This window comes from Xiphophorus couchianus, chromosome 13 (assembly GCF_001444195.1).
Source record: "Xiphophorus couchianus chromosome 13, X_couchianus-1.0, whole genome shotgun sequence".
Lineage (NCBI taxonomy): Eukaryota > Metazoa > Chordata > Actinopteri > Cyprinodontiformes > Poeciliidae > Xiphophorus > Xiphophorus couchianus.
The window spans coordinates 10,304,413-10,320,183 of record NC_040240.1 but is presented as its reverse complement, the minus strand read 5'-3'; the positions used below and the strand labels follow the sequence as shown (position 1 = coordinate 10,320,183).

The 15,771-nt window shown below is 36.6% G+C and overlaps 2 protein-coding genes across 5 annotated transcripts in view; one reads left to right on the top strand and one right to left on the bottom strand.

The window, feature by feature from the left end:
* ctnnal1 (catenin (cadherin-associated protein), alpha-like 1) overlaps positions 1–6,097 on the top strand; it is a 53,709-nt gene extending 47,612 nt beyond the window's left edge. For 2 of the 4 annotated variants that reach the window (XM_028036629.1, XM_028036628.1), the window contains exons 15-19: positions 456–504; positions 1,052–1,108; positions 2,734–2,853; positions 3,681–3,764; positions 4,773–6,097. In XM_028036629.1, coding sequence (XP_027892430.1) covers positions 456–504; positions 1,052–1,108; positions 2,734–2,853; positions 3,681–3,764; positions 4,773–4,943 — 481 coding nt within the window. In that variant the 3' untranslated portion in view covers positions 4,944–6,097. Of the gene's footprint in view, positions 1–455; positions 505–1,051; positions 1,109–2,733; positions 2,854–3,680; positions 3,789–4,772 lie in introns of all 4 variants that reach the window. The other 2 variants (XM_028036627.1, XM_028036624.1) reach the window with 1 other exon arrangement.
* On the bottom strand, positions 4,973–9,583 carry abitram (actin binding transcription modulator). The gene is made up of 6 exons (XM_028036630.1): positions 9,374–9,583; positions 9,241–9,292; positions 7,700–7,829; positions 7,527–7,603; positions 7,246–7,315; positions 4,973–7,095 (listed from the first exon to the last, which is right to left on the bottom strand). The coding sequence occupies exons 1-6, from the start codon at positions 9,453–9,455 to the stop codon at positions 6,964–6,966; spliced, it is 543 nt and encodes a 180-aa protein (XP_027892431.1). The 5' UTR covers positions 9,456–9,583; the 3' UTR covers positions 4,973–6,963.
* Between the last annotated feature and the right edge of the window lie 6,188 nt (positions 9,584–15,771).

The following is a 15,771-nucleotide window of genomic DNA, read 5'->3' as shown; positions in this document are numbered from 1 at the left end:
TGAAATCTGATGACTTCTTTACATGAGAATGTTTTATTTGTTGAAAATTTGTAGTGGTCCTAAAACAGAATTTTAATTTTCTGTTAGATTAATCTATTCTATGGCTTTTGACACATTTTCACAAGAGGTTCAGATGAATTAGAACGTTGCTGCATCTGGAGTTGGCTGAACTGGTTCAATCATTTCCAAATTATATATTGTACAAAAAAAAGAAAAGAGAAAAAAAAAACAATCTAAGCAGCCACATGAATCTCCTCTGAGGCTTAGTGTTAATGAGATTCTCAATCCCCAAGCCATCAATATTTACAAAGCACATTTTGAGGATCGGGAAATGGTGACACAATATTAGGATTATAGTGATTTGTTTACACTTTTTATTCGTGGCGCTGAACATAGTAGTTTGTCCTTGTCCATCTTTCTCATCTATGTTATTATTTTTATTAATGAAACCGCAGAGGGGAGGGGCTGTTGAAGACAACTCTGGATCTTTTTCATCAAGCTGAGGTAATAACATCCACATCCTCCGACTTCCCCGGCTCCCCTCCCTATTTTCTCTTTTTCCACCTCAATTTATTGAAGTTGCAGATAAATGCATGTTATTCTACCACACTGAGGAGGAAGATCAATGGGTCAGTAAACGCACACAGCTATTCATTCATTAACCCCTTTTCAGATCTGACAGCAGATGTCAAAAATATATTAATGTTGCTGGGAAGGCGATGCAGAAGCTTCCTGGCTGTGTTGGAGAGACGGGGCGATGCAGGGCTGTATCATATTGAGCTTAGATCACTGCCAGTAACATAGTGTCATTTGTGAAATCACAGCACCATATATCACACAAGATTAATTCAGTTTGGGATGAAAAGAGATAAAAGAGAAAGAGAAATGAGAAGAAAAAGGAAGGCATATAGAAAAGAAGAACTAAGAAAAACTAAGTTATTCAAGATGTTTCGCTTTTGCTACTTTGTTGCTGTTGACAAGCTTCCTTAGTGCAAAGTTGAAAAAGATGAACATTTTCTTGTGTTTATGCAAGTTTTAACTTATTTTTAAGGTTTTGTCAGAAGAGGGACTTCAGCTTTGTTCATCTCTTCATACATTTTCCACTCAGGTAAATATACTGGCTCATAGTGCAAATGATACATCAACAATAAAGTGATTATTTTTCTTCTTATTTTTCTGAATGTCATTGTAAGCAATATTGTGCCTGAGTTGGGGTTAGTGTTATGTTTCTTTCCGTACTGTTTCTATAATACCTTCAACGTACTTTATAAGAATTACATTGATTGACATTTTTTCCACTAGTTTTCAGGCATAAAGCCCCAAAATCCTGACCAATGTATTAGAGCCAAACATTGTGTGGTTCTAATACATTAGAGCCACATAATGTATTAATCTAAAACTCAGCATTAACATGACCCTTGCAGCATTTGAAACAGGTCTTTTTATAGCCACCCCCGCACACCCCAAAAAACAAAGCATCTTCCACATTTATTAGAGCCCCTTCTAAGACATTTGTAAAAACCTTAAGATAAAGTTTTCATTTGTTACTATAACATAAACTCACATTTTTTTCCCCCCCAAATCTAAATCATTGTAATTTATTCAGCCTAAAAAATAAGAAGCCCATAATCCCGCAATTAGTGGCAATCCCAGCAAGGCCTTTGAGGCCATTGTCGTTGCAACAACATTTTAGGTAATCAAAATTTCCAGAACTTTTAAATTAGTAATATTATCAATTAACTAGTCTTATATGGCCTGACACAAAAGCCAAGTGTGTTGATCTTTATACATATAATTATTTTGTAAAAAAAACAAAAAACAAACTGGATTGTTATTGACCATTGAATACAGGGTCAACAACACACTGGCTCTATTAAATGATATGAAGCTGGAGTGCAATAAGAGTCGATTTCAACCTAAATCAAAATGTTAATATTTTAAACGTATTATTTTACTATTATGTTCCAAGATACTTTAGTAGATTAGTCCAATTCGAATACACTGAGAACAGCTTCTAACCTCTCACTTCTTCACACACCCACGTCACCCAGCCTGGCATTGCTTGCTTATTGGGTCTGCCTTATAAATCACACTACAAGAGCAGGAAATTAAGGCTGTCACACACCTCTTTCCCTCCCGAGAGCAGAGATCCCACAACAAACACAGCCTCTGTGGCTTCCTTCCTCTCGCCCTCGACCAACTCCTTCCCCACGTCCTCCGAGTTAATTTAAATGGCTCTTTTTGACAGGCTTTAACGACTGTCATTTGTCACTGCAGCACATGCGGGTGTGGGTGTCTGTGCTGCTGTGCACGTGTGGATGTGAGGAGGGGGGTGCCATGTGCTTGACTCTCAACAGAGTCATAATCAAGGGGCAAAGTGTTACTGATGAAGCGTCTACATCCAGATAGCTGCCTATCAAACCAAGCTGCTGTGTGCTTTTGTCAGTGAAAAATGTCACTGCAGTCATGTAAGTGAAGTAGATCTGGGGATTAACCCAGTTGCTTTAACAGAATAAGGCAGTTCATCACTGTTGCTGATGGATTAGGGCCACCAATTCAGATTTTCTGTATCATTTTCATCTTTTTTACTATCCATGTTTTGTCTAGAAAGAGCACTGTAAATTCACACATTCACCCTGACTTCCTGTAGAAAATCTCTGTAGTTCGGAAAGACATCTCTGACTCTCTCTCTCTTTCCCTTCCACTGTTTTTATCTCATTCTCACTGTTCCAGCTGGTTGATGAGGAAAAGTCTGTGGTGATCACAGAAACAGAGAAACTGGTGGTGTTGTGCCAGCAGCTGCAGATGGGGGCCAAAACTCCTGTACAGGGCAAGACTGCCACCTTCCAGAAGGTAACCATACTACACCTGTTAGGGTTTTGATTTTATTGTTTATTTTTAGGAAATATAGTTACTTTGTGTTGCACAAGGTTTACAGTGTTGCTATTAGAAAGTTCTGCAGTATCAAATTTTACATCAGTTTCAGACAGAAGCCACTGGGTCCATGAGGACGCTGTTGTTATCTTGATAGTTAAAGGGTTTTAATTTAGTAGTTGGCTTGTAAAATAGATTCTGACATCTGATTGGTTAACCTGTGCAGTGGTTAGCCTCACTTTGATTTTTAAAACTTGGATATCAAATTAATTCCCAGTGTGCAGCAACACAAGACAAATTATTTATATTGTTACATTTATATTGTTACATATTTTATTATCTAGTAAGATATGGGCTCCATATTTTATTAAATATACATTTTAAAGACTTTTGGAGACATTTAAATAATTTTAAATTATTGTATTTATGTAGTTAATTTACATATTTCTTATTTGATGTCAACTGTCATATAAATGTTTATTCACTGACTTATTTGTATATTAAGTTGATCCAAATTGTGTCAAAATATCCAGAATTTTAATGTAGTTTTAATAATTTGTTTGTTTACTCATAATTTTCAATGTTACAAAAAAAATGTCAGGCTTGGTGGACTTTTATTAAATAAAAGAAATTGACAATGGTTGCAAAGGGTTATTTGAGGGTTGTGTTCTTGGCATATGTTGTATTTTCTCTAATGCAAAAAGTCTGTCCTTATATGGTCAGGAACAAGAAGAAAGTTTAACTGAATAATTTAAACCTTAGCAGACATATCTTGTTAAATGACTTGATGTTTTCTTTGTCTGCAGGTGGACTCATCCATTCAGACAACCAGAAACATCATGACTGTGGTCCTCTCCCTCCTCCCTATTAGTAATAAGCTAAATAAAAAGGTAACATCCACATGCTGCTTTAAGGTAAACGTGTGCTTTTTTAAGTAATGTTATTATTTTGCCTCAGGGCAACAGCTAGATTTTAACAAGTTCCACATCTTTCATTTGTAGGAAATGGTTTTATACTTTTAAAAGTTCAGATTTACTCATCTTGGTGTGAATATATTTTTTTGTCAGAAGGAAATTAGTCCGTTTGTAAGTAACAAAATAGCTGCATTTACATATTAAAAAAAAGATGGACGGTCAAGTCGAAACACAACCAATCCCCATTACCAGACAAACCCTAATTAAAATCTTACCATCAAAGTAATATTCAATGAAACCTTAGCAGGGTTTCATTATTATATTCTTTAATAGTATTTATTAATACTCTGGCAAGTTACTTGTTATATTACAAACAAAATCCTCACACACCATTGATAGAGATAAATAAAATAGATGTTCTGTGCACAATATGGAAATATTTTGCTATTTTTTCCTATGTGAAAAGAAACGTTTTAAATGAAGCAGTTTTGAGACTAAAAGCCTTTTATATGCATTAGCATATAATGCATATGCATTAGCATATAAAAGGCAATGACAATTATAGTAATTGTCATCTGTATCATTCTGGTTAATTTGAGTCTGTGATTCACTAAATGGATTCATTGAACCTGCTAATTAAAGAATTTTTATACTCTTTATAATCTTTTGTCAGAAATGGTCTAAAATTCTGACAGGGAGCCTCAGTTCCCTGCAGGACTGAGGAGATTCAAAGAGGTTCTTTTATATTAAACAAGCCAATTTTAGGCCTCAGTTTGATACAAGAACTATTTTCAGAACATATTCAACATTTGTTTGGTTTGATGGATTTAATAGAAATCACCTTCATATACTGTAGATTAACATGTAAAGCAACATGAGCATCTTTTATTCTTATTTTAGCTCTTTAAATGAGCTGAAAATGTCTGAAAACAGACAAATTTTTTCTTCATGTCTAATTATTTATTTATCCCATTGAATTTGCAGTACAAGTCAGAGAGGACGAGCCTCAGTTCCCTGCAGGACTGGGGAGAACGTCCGGACGCATCTACGCCTGTCAAAGAGGAGGGGGCTCTAAGCAGCAAAAACACAAACGGCTTTGGAGTCAAATCCCTGGAACAGCACATGGCCGGCCTCAACCTCCTGGAGAGCAAATAATCCTGGAGAATGTCTCCTTGTTTTTTTTCCCCACTGTTGTTGTCAGAGCACCACATAGCCAACCTTACCTCTGTGAAATTATCCCATCATCCCCTCCTACCACTATAGCCTGGACTTGAACTACAAGGCAAAGATGACTGCCTTCGGGTCAGATAGATTGAATTTGGCACGTGGGGGATAACTCTGAAGGTGTGCCAAGAAAGAAATGCAAACTGAAGCTCTGTATGTCCAACGAGGTGGATTCACTCCACTTTAGGTACTTAGCATGAACCACTAGTCAACAATCAGCCTTCAAATTTAACAGATTTTTGACTCAATTTTGATTTTCAGGGTTCCTCAACATTCATATACAAATTTCATACGTTTTCAGTTAAAAAATTTTTTTTCTAGCATTCTGTAGATAAACAGAACAAAAACGAGGTCTTTTCACAAAATCATGAAATTGGCCACCAGTTTTCTGTGTGGTTTAGAGGCATCTGGAGTATATTACACGAAGTCTACTTCAAAATCTTTAACTCCTGGATTTGTCAAAGTGTCAGACTAAAAGCAGATTATTTAAAAGCACAGTTTGTGTGCTTTGGTACCAAAAGCTGCAGTTTTTTCTTTGTCTGGCATTATAATCCCACTAACTTTAAGAACCACGTATGCTGTTCCAATTGAATTTGCTTAGACAAATAAATAAATAAAACTACTGCCCCCTTTTTAAAATGTTGAGTGTGCATTCAGTCATTAAGTGAAAAACCAAAATGCTGAAACAATAAAATCAAGTGTGATGCTTCTATTCAAAGATAATAAATGCATCTTTAAGAATTTTTGGACTGAAAATACCTTAGATGGAAAAATAAAACTGGAATATCCAACAATTTTCCACACTTATCCAGACCTCAAAAATACTAAGAGCAGATTGAAAGCTTCTCCAGGCTGTGTTGGAATCCTGTTTGTTAGGAGTCATAGTTCAGCCACACATCTGTTGTCTCAACGTGCCTGTGTGTCCGACCCCCCTTTGTTTTTTGATGTATTGTAACTGTGTTGCACAAGCATGGTGGCAACATGTGTGACTGCCATAATGTCACTTCCAAGCAGATCACATAAAAAAACAAAAAAACACTATATTTGCCATAGCATTTACTATAGAACATTCCCCATGTGACATGTTGATAGAAAAATAGGATTCATGCCAAATGATTGAAAAACATTAGCGGAGATATTTTTTTCCTTTGAGTGACAAGAAAAAGCTAGAGTTGGTGAGTAAAGCTGCTGAGGAATCAGGATTTTATTTTAAAGCATGTTAAGCGAAACCAAATCATCCGTCGGATTTAAGAGTTGTGAACGGGCATCGAATAGAACCGTCAAGTGTACTTGTTATGAAGACTATCAGTGTGAAGCTGCCAAACAGGCCAATATGTATTATAGTTTATGAGGTGTTTAAATATGTAGTGTGGTACTTAAAGCAGTTGATGTGGATCTGAAGGTAATCACTATGGTACTGTGAGAACTGGAGATAATGACTCAAATCTACAATATATAGTAGGCTTTAGGGAAATTCTGTATCTTTTATGAAAGCAACTAGATATTCTGGACATTATAATGCCACCACGGATTTAAAAAAAACATCTAGTTTTGGACCATCTATTTTTTTTGTTGAAAGGCTGATAAAAAGGTGAGAAAATAAATAAAAAATATTTTTCATACATTTGTTTGATTTTTTTATTAACAAAAACAACACAATACACCTGCAAATTATCTGCAGCATTTCACAGAAGACTTTGTTGCTTTCTCTTATATTACTCAAATAACATAAAACAAATTAGTCACAATTAAAGCACTTTTAAGTTGAAAACATCCTGGGGTCTTTGTAACATGATAAACTGAAGGCACTTTCCTTCTGTTGCATAAAAGTGTCTTACAGGAGAGTCAGTCAGTCAACTTTCTCAGTCTTTGTTTTGAACCAACCTGGAGAGAGAGTGAGAGGAGAAAACCAAAGAAACTCTTTCGGATCAGGTTAGTCTTCAATGATCCATTAGGGGGGTTGTGACAAACTGCGTTTGGAAACGACAGCCTCAAACTCTTCTCTTGTCAGGAGGTTTTCAGTTATGCTCTTGCTTTCCTCAAACTTTGGAAGGATGACAGCAATATATCCTTCAGTAGACGGCTGGTCAGAGTGGATGACAAAAGAGAAAAGCGTTTTCAAGCACTTTGTTTCATAAAGTAAGGAAAAAAAGGCTTATACTTTGAGTTATTACTTTACAGATTTAACCTATGATGGATCTAATATAATTTACATGTTAAATTACGAATTTACCTTTTCTAGCAAGAGATTTGGGGTTTCTAAAATGTTCTCATTGACTTCCAGAAGACGCCCCCTTATGCAACTGAAACAAAAAAATATTGCAAAGAGTCAAATATCAATATACGGAAGAGGATTAGGGCCACCGAGAAAATAAAAAAAAAAAGCTGAGATTAAAGTCAGAATTCTGACTTTAAACTCAGCTTTTTTTCTTTTTTTTTCTCAGTGGCCCTAATCCTCTTCCGTACCAATATGCTCAAAAGAGGGAGGGAGGGGGAGGGGGGGGGGGATCTCACCTGTAGATTGTGTACTCCGTGTCATCTGAGCACATTATCCTGCACAAAGGTGCAAAATCTGTAAGGAACTGTGCCCCCTATTGTCAGAGAGGGGAAAAACATACCAGGAATTTGGGTTTAAAAACAGTTCCTATACACCTCTACCAAAAACATCTGAAGCTTCATGACTTTACCCGTTTGGACTTCCCGGACACTTTATTATTCAAGCGACTGCAGCCGTTACTGATCTGGTAATTGATGCTTTTGATTGCGCGTCCATCCTGAAGTATCGGATGAGTTTCTGCTAAGGTCACAACGCACAACCTGCAATAGGAAAATTATATTTTGACACACCTTACAATTTGTTTATAGGTAGAATTTTTTTACAGTGTAATGGACTGAGGGATACTTAGAAGTAAAATCTGGGCTCAACTGTAATTTAGAATTAAATGGTTAAAAAAGGAAACGCACAAGGAGATAAAGAAGTGAGGCACATATAGAAGAACAAAATTAGTCAGGACAAGGAGGTAAGAAAAAAAGGAAGGAAGCACAAAGGAAAGAAGCAAGAAAGTAAGGACAACAAAATAAGGGAATTTTTAGACAGTAGGATTGGGAACAAAATTTCGAATTGAATTAGGACTGGACTTTTAATACCGTGGGAAACTTCAACATATGAATACACTTTGATCTAAAGCAAAATGTTTAGATCAGTGCCCTGGTTATGTTTAAGATTTTTATCTACCAGATAGCAACCTCTGCCCAGGTTTGACCTGTACCGAGTTCCATTCATCTTATCCAATCACGCTGAGCAAACTCCCCTTTTCCTGTGCAGTAGGAAAATCCTCCTACAGCACAATGATGCCTGCGCCTCCATGTTTTAAGGTACAGATGTTGTGCTCAAGGTGCAGTGCTCAGATTTCCGCCAGAAATAGCTTTTGGCAAGATCCGTTTTAATCTCATTTGAATAATTATGTTCTCCCACGAGTTTGCATGGCTTGTGCCAAACTAAAAACTGACCTTCCAATGGTTTTCTTTGAACTGTAGCTTTCTTTTTACTAATCTCTCAAAAAGATCCGTTTGTGGAGTACACAACTCATAAATGTCCTATCCACAGATTCTCCCACTTCAATGTGGATCCCTAGGGTATCCGAAGGCCTCTCAGCTGATTAATACTGCCCTTGCCAGCCTCTAAGTTCAAATGGACAAACATGTCTTAACAGGTTTGAAGGTGGGTCACACCATGTTCTTGTTCATATTAAAACAAACCTGCACAAGATACCCAAAGCTTGACATACTCTTTTATAACCTCAGTCTCCTTTAAACTCCACAAGTTTATCACTATCTGGTATTTTGTGCTTCTTGGTCTTCAAAAATGCAGGATATTCACCAATGTCCTCAAACAAATCTTTCAGTATCGAGATTTATACTGAGCATAAACTCAGCAGACTCTACTGTCTGTATTTATGCAGGATGTAAAGAAGACCAAACTGTTTTCAGATTTTTGTTGAGTTAAAATAATTTTTAAAAAAACACACATTTGGGATTAAAATACACAGACGCTTGTTTGTAACGTGGCAAAACGATGAGTACTTTTACAAATCACTGCAAACGTGCGCCTTCATCATCACATTCAGTTATTTTCAAGCTCTTTGTTATGTTACTAGATCATAATGGATCATAAACTAAAGTCCAGACATTGTAACTCAAATAGGCGATTATTACAATAACGAATTACCTGTTTGAATGTTGTAAGATGCAATGATCCTCACACAATTTTCCCTTCATATCTAAAAAAAAAACATAAAGAGAGTATATAAAAACAGAACAAGAAAATGTTGCTTTTTGTTAAATAATATTAATATTATTACCTGCTCTGTACCACCGTGTGAAATATCGGCCGATAACAGAGGGCGCTTCTGCGTCTGCGTTACTCTGCTCCACACAGTCCATCAAGACAATTCAACCAACAACCTTAAACAATTAAATAAATAATAATAATAAACCTGAGCACATTTGCTTCATATGTGCTTAGCTTGACGGAAATGTAACGGCGTGACACCAGAGTTGTCCGCCTTTCAAATGTCTCCGGAGTCTTGGAAAAGAAAATAATAGTATAGGTTCCGCCAGGGGTTGCTTACTAGAAGAGAATAAGATACGATGAGACGAGCGAAACATTATTCAGTAAGAGTCTTTGTATAAAAACGCGAATGGTTCCGCTCACCTATCTTATAAGTTCAGTGTATTTTTAAGGACATTTATATTTACTTGGTCATTTCTTATACTCCAAGTATTCATCGCTATTGCAAAATACTTTCTGCAAGACGCCGTAATTTCCAGTAAGTAAGCAGGAAAAATAAGTATTCCTCTTTTTGTGTTATTATTTTAAAATAGTTTATTGATGGGTCACAGCATAGATAAATGTTAGATAAATTTTTGCTACATGTCTACATAAAAAACCTTCGTTTTGAATAATAATAATAGCTATTATTATTATTATTATTTAATACATGCATACATTTAAATTGCAGTTTGTTATCCACGTCACCACAATTTTGAAATAATTTATTGAATTTATATATATCTTTTGAAATAAATCTTTAACAGCTAGATTAAATAACTCAGTAAAAAAATTTAAAAAGGAAATTACTCATTCATGAAAAATTACATTTGATTTGATTTGACAAACATCCCTCATAATGTGACCACATAGACTAGCCACTAGATGGCAGAATATTTCCGACAACAGAATACACAGCTCCTACTGTTTACATAAGATCCCCCGAAAGCTCAATGCTCGCGAGACATTGTACGGTGACGAATCAGGTGCATTTTGGTTTATGTAAGCCAGTCAAGAAAAGGTTAGAACTTATATCATCTCATCAGGACAGCTTAGGACATCTGTTCATTTTTGACTATTTGGAGTATTGTTTTCAACCTAGCTCTAATGCTTCTCACATATGCCATATTGAGTCTATGTTGAGTTTTCCAATCAATGTATTATGCAATACAGAAGTCTTGGATAGATTATGTGTGCAGAAACTATGGAATGTTTTCTTTTCCTTTGGATCTTACGAATACAGGTCCTGAGGGATTCAGGCAAATGAACTGCCAAGCATATCTGGTATTATATGTTCCATTACCTTCCCTCTGTGGACACTGCTACCAGTAGCATGAGGTAAATTACATGGTAATGACTTCATCTCTGTAGCATAATTGAGAGAAATCAAGCCCAGGAGCTATTTGGCAGATGCTTGTTCCACACAATGAGTTTTCCGTGTACCCACTTGCCACTTCTAAATCTATGAGACTTTTTCTGTCGTAGTTGATCCTGATTAGTTTTTCCATTCCTCCTCCGTCTGCGACCTATGCAAAAACTTTCCACAATGAAGCTGACATAAACAGAGTCTGATCTGAACCGATGACGTGAAAGACAGTCAAACAATAAACAGAACCACAATCAATACAGTTTAAGAGCCTTATTGAATGTGCAATGCAACTTTATAGCTCCCCCAACACTTGCTCTCAAAGTACCTAATAAATGTGAGATGTCATTAGGTATTCTGTAATGCTTGATGACATTTGCATAAGCTTGTGACAATATTTTCTTTCTCCTCACATTGAACTCCTTATTTTTTATTTGTTATTCCCCTCTTTTCCACATTTTGAGACTTGCCTCTAGGATGCACTGGCCATGAAACAGATGTGCAGAGTGCCTCCAGCTGCACGAGCTTCAGTGAATGAATGTGTGTTCAGGATTCACACATAGCTCCACGTCAGTTACTGCAAATCCTCTCCAGTCTGCCGTCCGTCTGCTTGGCTCCAGCAGTCCGTCTCTTCACGTGGATGCCTTCCAGCTTCTTTCTGTGAATTGGTCTCTGTGGTTCTGGTGTAGCTGGTATTTTTGAGTATAATGAAAGACACAAAAACATAATATAAGACTAACTAAAAATTAAGACGTTAATATGTTCTACTTTTGTATTATGACCAAGTGAGACAGACAAGGTGTCTTGAGAAGCAGATTAAATGCCTCTGAAATAGAGTAAATGCTAGTGCGCATGCAAAAAGAAAAAACTATTTTAACCATCTGCAGTGTTCTTCCCATGACTTGATGAATGTCACACTCCTTTTATAACTGTGTTTCAGGTCTTTGAGGTCTGTGGGCTTTAAGTCACAAGCAGTCTTTCTAAAATACTTCTGTCTCACAACTTTTACGTTTTTTCCCCCCTTAGACTTTAGCAGAATTTGTCACTGTCAAATTATTTTTACACGTCGTCCAGTTAAATCTTGGAACTAAAGCTTCATTATCTCTAAAACATTGTGTTGAATGTGCTGCTCAGTTGCCATAGGTATTTGGTTCACTCGGCTATGACATTACTCTCAGCTCTGAACTCATTGGAAAGAAGAACAGATGATGATTATAATCAGTTTGACAGACATTTGGGTTTCATCTGTTGGAGCTGATAAAAACTAAAACATTTAATTCTTGTGACATTATAGATAAGGTTAATGGACACAGCAGCCTTTCCCTTTCATATAACTGCACAATTATTACAAAATATAGCACACTATTAAATTGTAAATTTCCACAGCAGAATTTCAATAAAAATGAAACACACTGACACACAAATGTAAATAGCAATAGAGAAAAACACAAATAATCAAACTTCCGTTTACACCTTTTATCATTACAAATGAAACAATAAAACTAAACTAACCAAAAAACTGACTATGGAATTTTGTCAACAAGTTGAATTTGATTTAATATTCTACTTCTGATATTTATAGGTTATCCATGAGGGTGTTTTATCAAATATTACCTGCTCTAACTTTTCTTCAGTATCATCAGATGGAAAAATTGCTCCCTAGATCCACAATGGAAATAAACATATTTAACATATCTAAGTTGACACATTTAATCACACAAAAAATCAATTACTCTGAACTGAAACTGGTACTGGTTCTTCTAAACAGTTTAAATGTCATGTTTACAGAAGTTTTATCACTCTCCAAGGTCTCCTTTAATGCTGACAGATACTAAGCAGCTTGCAGGTGCAATCAATCAAGTCAGCGTTTCTGTTTTTTTTTTTATTATCTTTCTCCAAAGTCATGAAAGGACAGGCAGTGAAAAACCTGTGTGCTTCTGCAAGTGCATATCTGCTGTCAGACCCCTTTTCAAACCCCTGCAAAAACGTCTAACCATTTAAGGACCTAGAGAAAGCCTATAGAAATGCTGCTCAAGACTTATTTCAATTAACAAAATATATGGCTTCTTTGAACCACAGTGGGCCAATGTTAACTGTGTTAAACTCTGCAAGTTCCTGAAAATGTTAGGTTTAAGAAAGATTGCTTTTTTTTCACCCGCCATTGATGCAATTTCTGTACTATCTGACGTGTGAAAAATGAGAGGAAGTGGTCTCAGCAGGGACGTTTCAACCAGTATACTGGCAGTTTAGGACACAGCTACGCTCTGAGTTGCTGATCGGTCTCATCCTGTGTGTTGCTTTCAGTTTCATCAAACAATAAAAAATGTTGGGAAGTTAAAGTTATTTCTTTAACTGTGAGAAATAAATGTGTAATTTTATGCTGGGTGTGTAAATAAAGCCTATATACAAGCAAAGTAAAACTTCATTTTTGAAAGGGTATTCCAGATATCTGCATTTCTTTTTATGCAGAACATTCTAGCTCAGGCCTAGCAGCAAAACATAAATTTCCAGCCGATTACATCAGCTCACCATGTTCCTTGGAAAAAACTTGGATGTTTTGCTGTTTTTATTTCTCATAAATGTTTGCTTTTTGTTTGTTATTTTTTCTTCTTGGCTCCGTGCACAGCCTTGGTTGTATTGGCTCAGTATCCTGTAGTTTAACAGTGAAGGCCATGTTCTCATGGTTTTTTTTTTCTTTTCTCTACGACCAACATTAAAAAGGTTCTGCAAATGGTTCACAACGTTGGAGTCATTTACAGTATCGTCATTTAATGAGAACTAATTTATTCAAAGCATTTTTACTTCGAAGTTCCCGTGTTTCCATCCACCCTTTGTCCTCTGAAAAAATCTTTTTCATGTATACCAAACTGAACTTGAAGTAGATTTACACAATCTAGCAGTATTCTGACAGGAAATGAATACGCTGACGCCTTTTTGTACCATGCTTATAACAGAAATTCCCCTTTTGCGCTGTTAACTGACCACGTATTTCTGCTGTCAAATTGAAAGGAAGGTATTTTTGTTCAGGCCATAAAAATATTTATGTGCGTGTTCCACAGCTCACCAGTAAGCTCTTGGTGAAGTCAGAGGTTTGGTCAGCTGGACCTTGGGGATAATGTGGTAAGACTTCAAGAACTCAAATAATAGAAACAAATTTCAGAGATATTAATCTCCTTCCATCTCTTAATTTCGTTGAAGTATCCCATCTTTTTGTTCCTTAATTCCTTCCCTGAAAGATTAAATGTTCACAGGCCTCATTTGTGAACATTGAGGCCGTCTCCAGCCTGCCATGTGGTATTTTTGTTAGCCTTTGTTTGTTTGCCATTTTTCGTTGTGGTTTTGGCCTGGTGAGACCGGTTGTCCTGTTTTCCATTCTTTCTTTGCAGTAGATTCTTTTTGCCTTACTCCGGTACTAGTAGGGGCTTTGACGGCCCTGTATAGGGTTGGCCCAAAACGGCTGTACCGTTTTGTTCTTTTTGATCGGCTCACCAGGTCCACCTTTCTGTTAATACTTTTGGCATTTTTGTTTTGGGACACGGGGAACTGAGGACGTTTAATTCTCTCTCTTTCCTCCACAGAGGAGTTAAGCAGCTAAACCAAAAGAAAAGTTCAAGAGAGATTTAAAATAAAATAATTTTTTGAACCCTCAGTTTTGCCTACGTGTCCTCAAATATGTTGTGCCCTTGTTGGACGTAACTTATCAACACATGGGGGCTCGTTTAAACAAAGTTTACCTGGCAACTAGTTGTGTCCTGAGGTTGTTTTTGGGTTTGTGGCGGTTAACCTGGTTTTTCTGTGCATTTTGGAACAGTTTGCGTGCGTTGCGGTGGTTAATTAGGACATTTGGGAGTGGTGTTCTTGTAGCTTTATTTGTGCATGGGCTTTCGGTAGAAAGTGTGGCTTGATTATACGGTCTAGACATGGAGTTTGACCTGGATGAGTTTGTTAAAAAGCCCACATTGGAGTCGTTGGGTGAATGCACAAAGGAGCAGTTGCTGTTAGTAGCCGATCAGTTCAAGGTTACAGTAAATAAACGTGCTAAAAGAGCAACAATTGAAGCTGAGTTGTTGGCAGCACTGGTTCAGATTGGGATTTTTCCTGCTACAAGTTTACCGGAAAGTCTTATTGGGTCTCAATCGGAAGCTTCGTTGCCTGACGATCCTGTTCGTTTGAAGGAACTTGAAGTTGAATTAGGACGGCTTGCTTTGCGAGAGAAGGAGCTGTATCTTGAACAAAGGAGACTAGAGATACAAGCTGAACTGCGTTTGAAAGAACTTGAGTTTGATGCTGGGTCTTCGCAATCCCAATCAAATGATTTTGATGTTTGTAAAAATGTTCGTTTGGTTCCTCCATTTAATGGGCGGGATGTTGATAAATATTTCACGTTGTTTGAAAGGGTGGCACTCGCACTTAAATGGCCTAAAAATGTGTGGACTTTGTTGTTGAAGTGTGCATTAAGTGGCAAAGCGCAAGAGGCAGATGGCCTTGATTTTGACAAAGTTAAAAGTGCTATTTTGCGGGCGTATGAATTAGTGCCTGAAGCGTATCGCCAAAAATTTCGCAAATTGAAAAAACATTATAATCAAACTTGTGTAGTGTGTTGTGCCCTTGTTGGACGTAACATAGACTAAACATAAAAAGAAGAGTACAGTTTTAATATTTTATTTGGGGGTTAAATTCCCTGTAAAACAATACATTTCCTTAAATTTAATCCTCTTTGTTCATCTAAAAATCAACTTGAACCCCTGAGCCTTTTCTGTACAAGAGGACAAGCATAGTGAGGATATCTTGTTTATTTAGTTACCTTTGAAATTCAATAATTCCCCTTTTTCTCCCATGAAAGTTTTTGTTTTCATGTTGTGCACAGATTTATTGGCAAAGCGACATTGGCTTATCTGTCCTATCTGCACCAGTTATACAGTAAATGCTAAAGACCTCTTTGCCATTAATTTTGAAAAGTGGGAGTTAAGGGAAGTAGAATAATGCCAACACTGAACTGTGAAAATGAAATGATAAACAAAGCAATACCTGAAATGTCACTTTCACCCCAGTTTCTTTGCAGG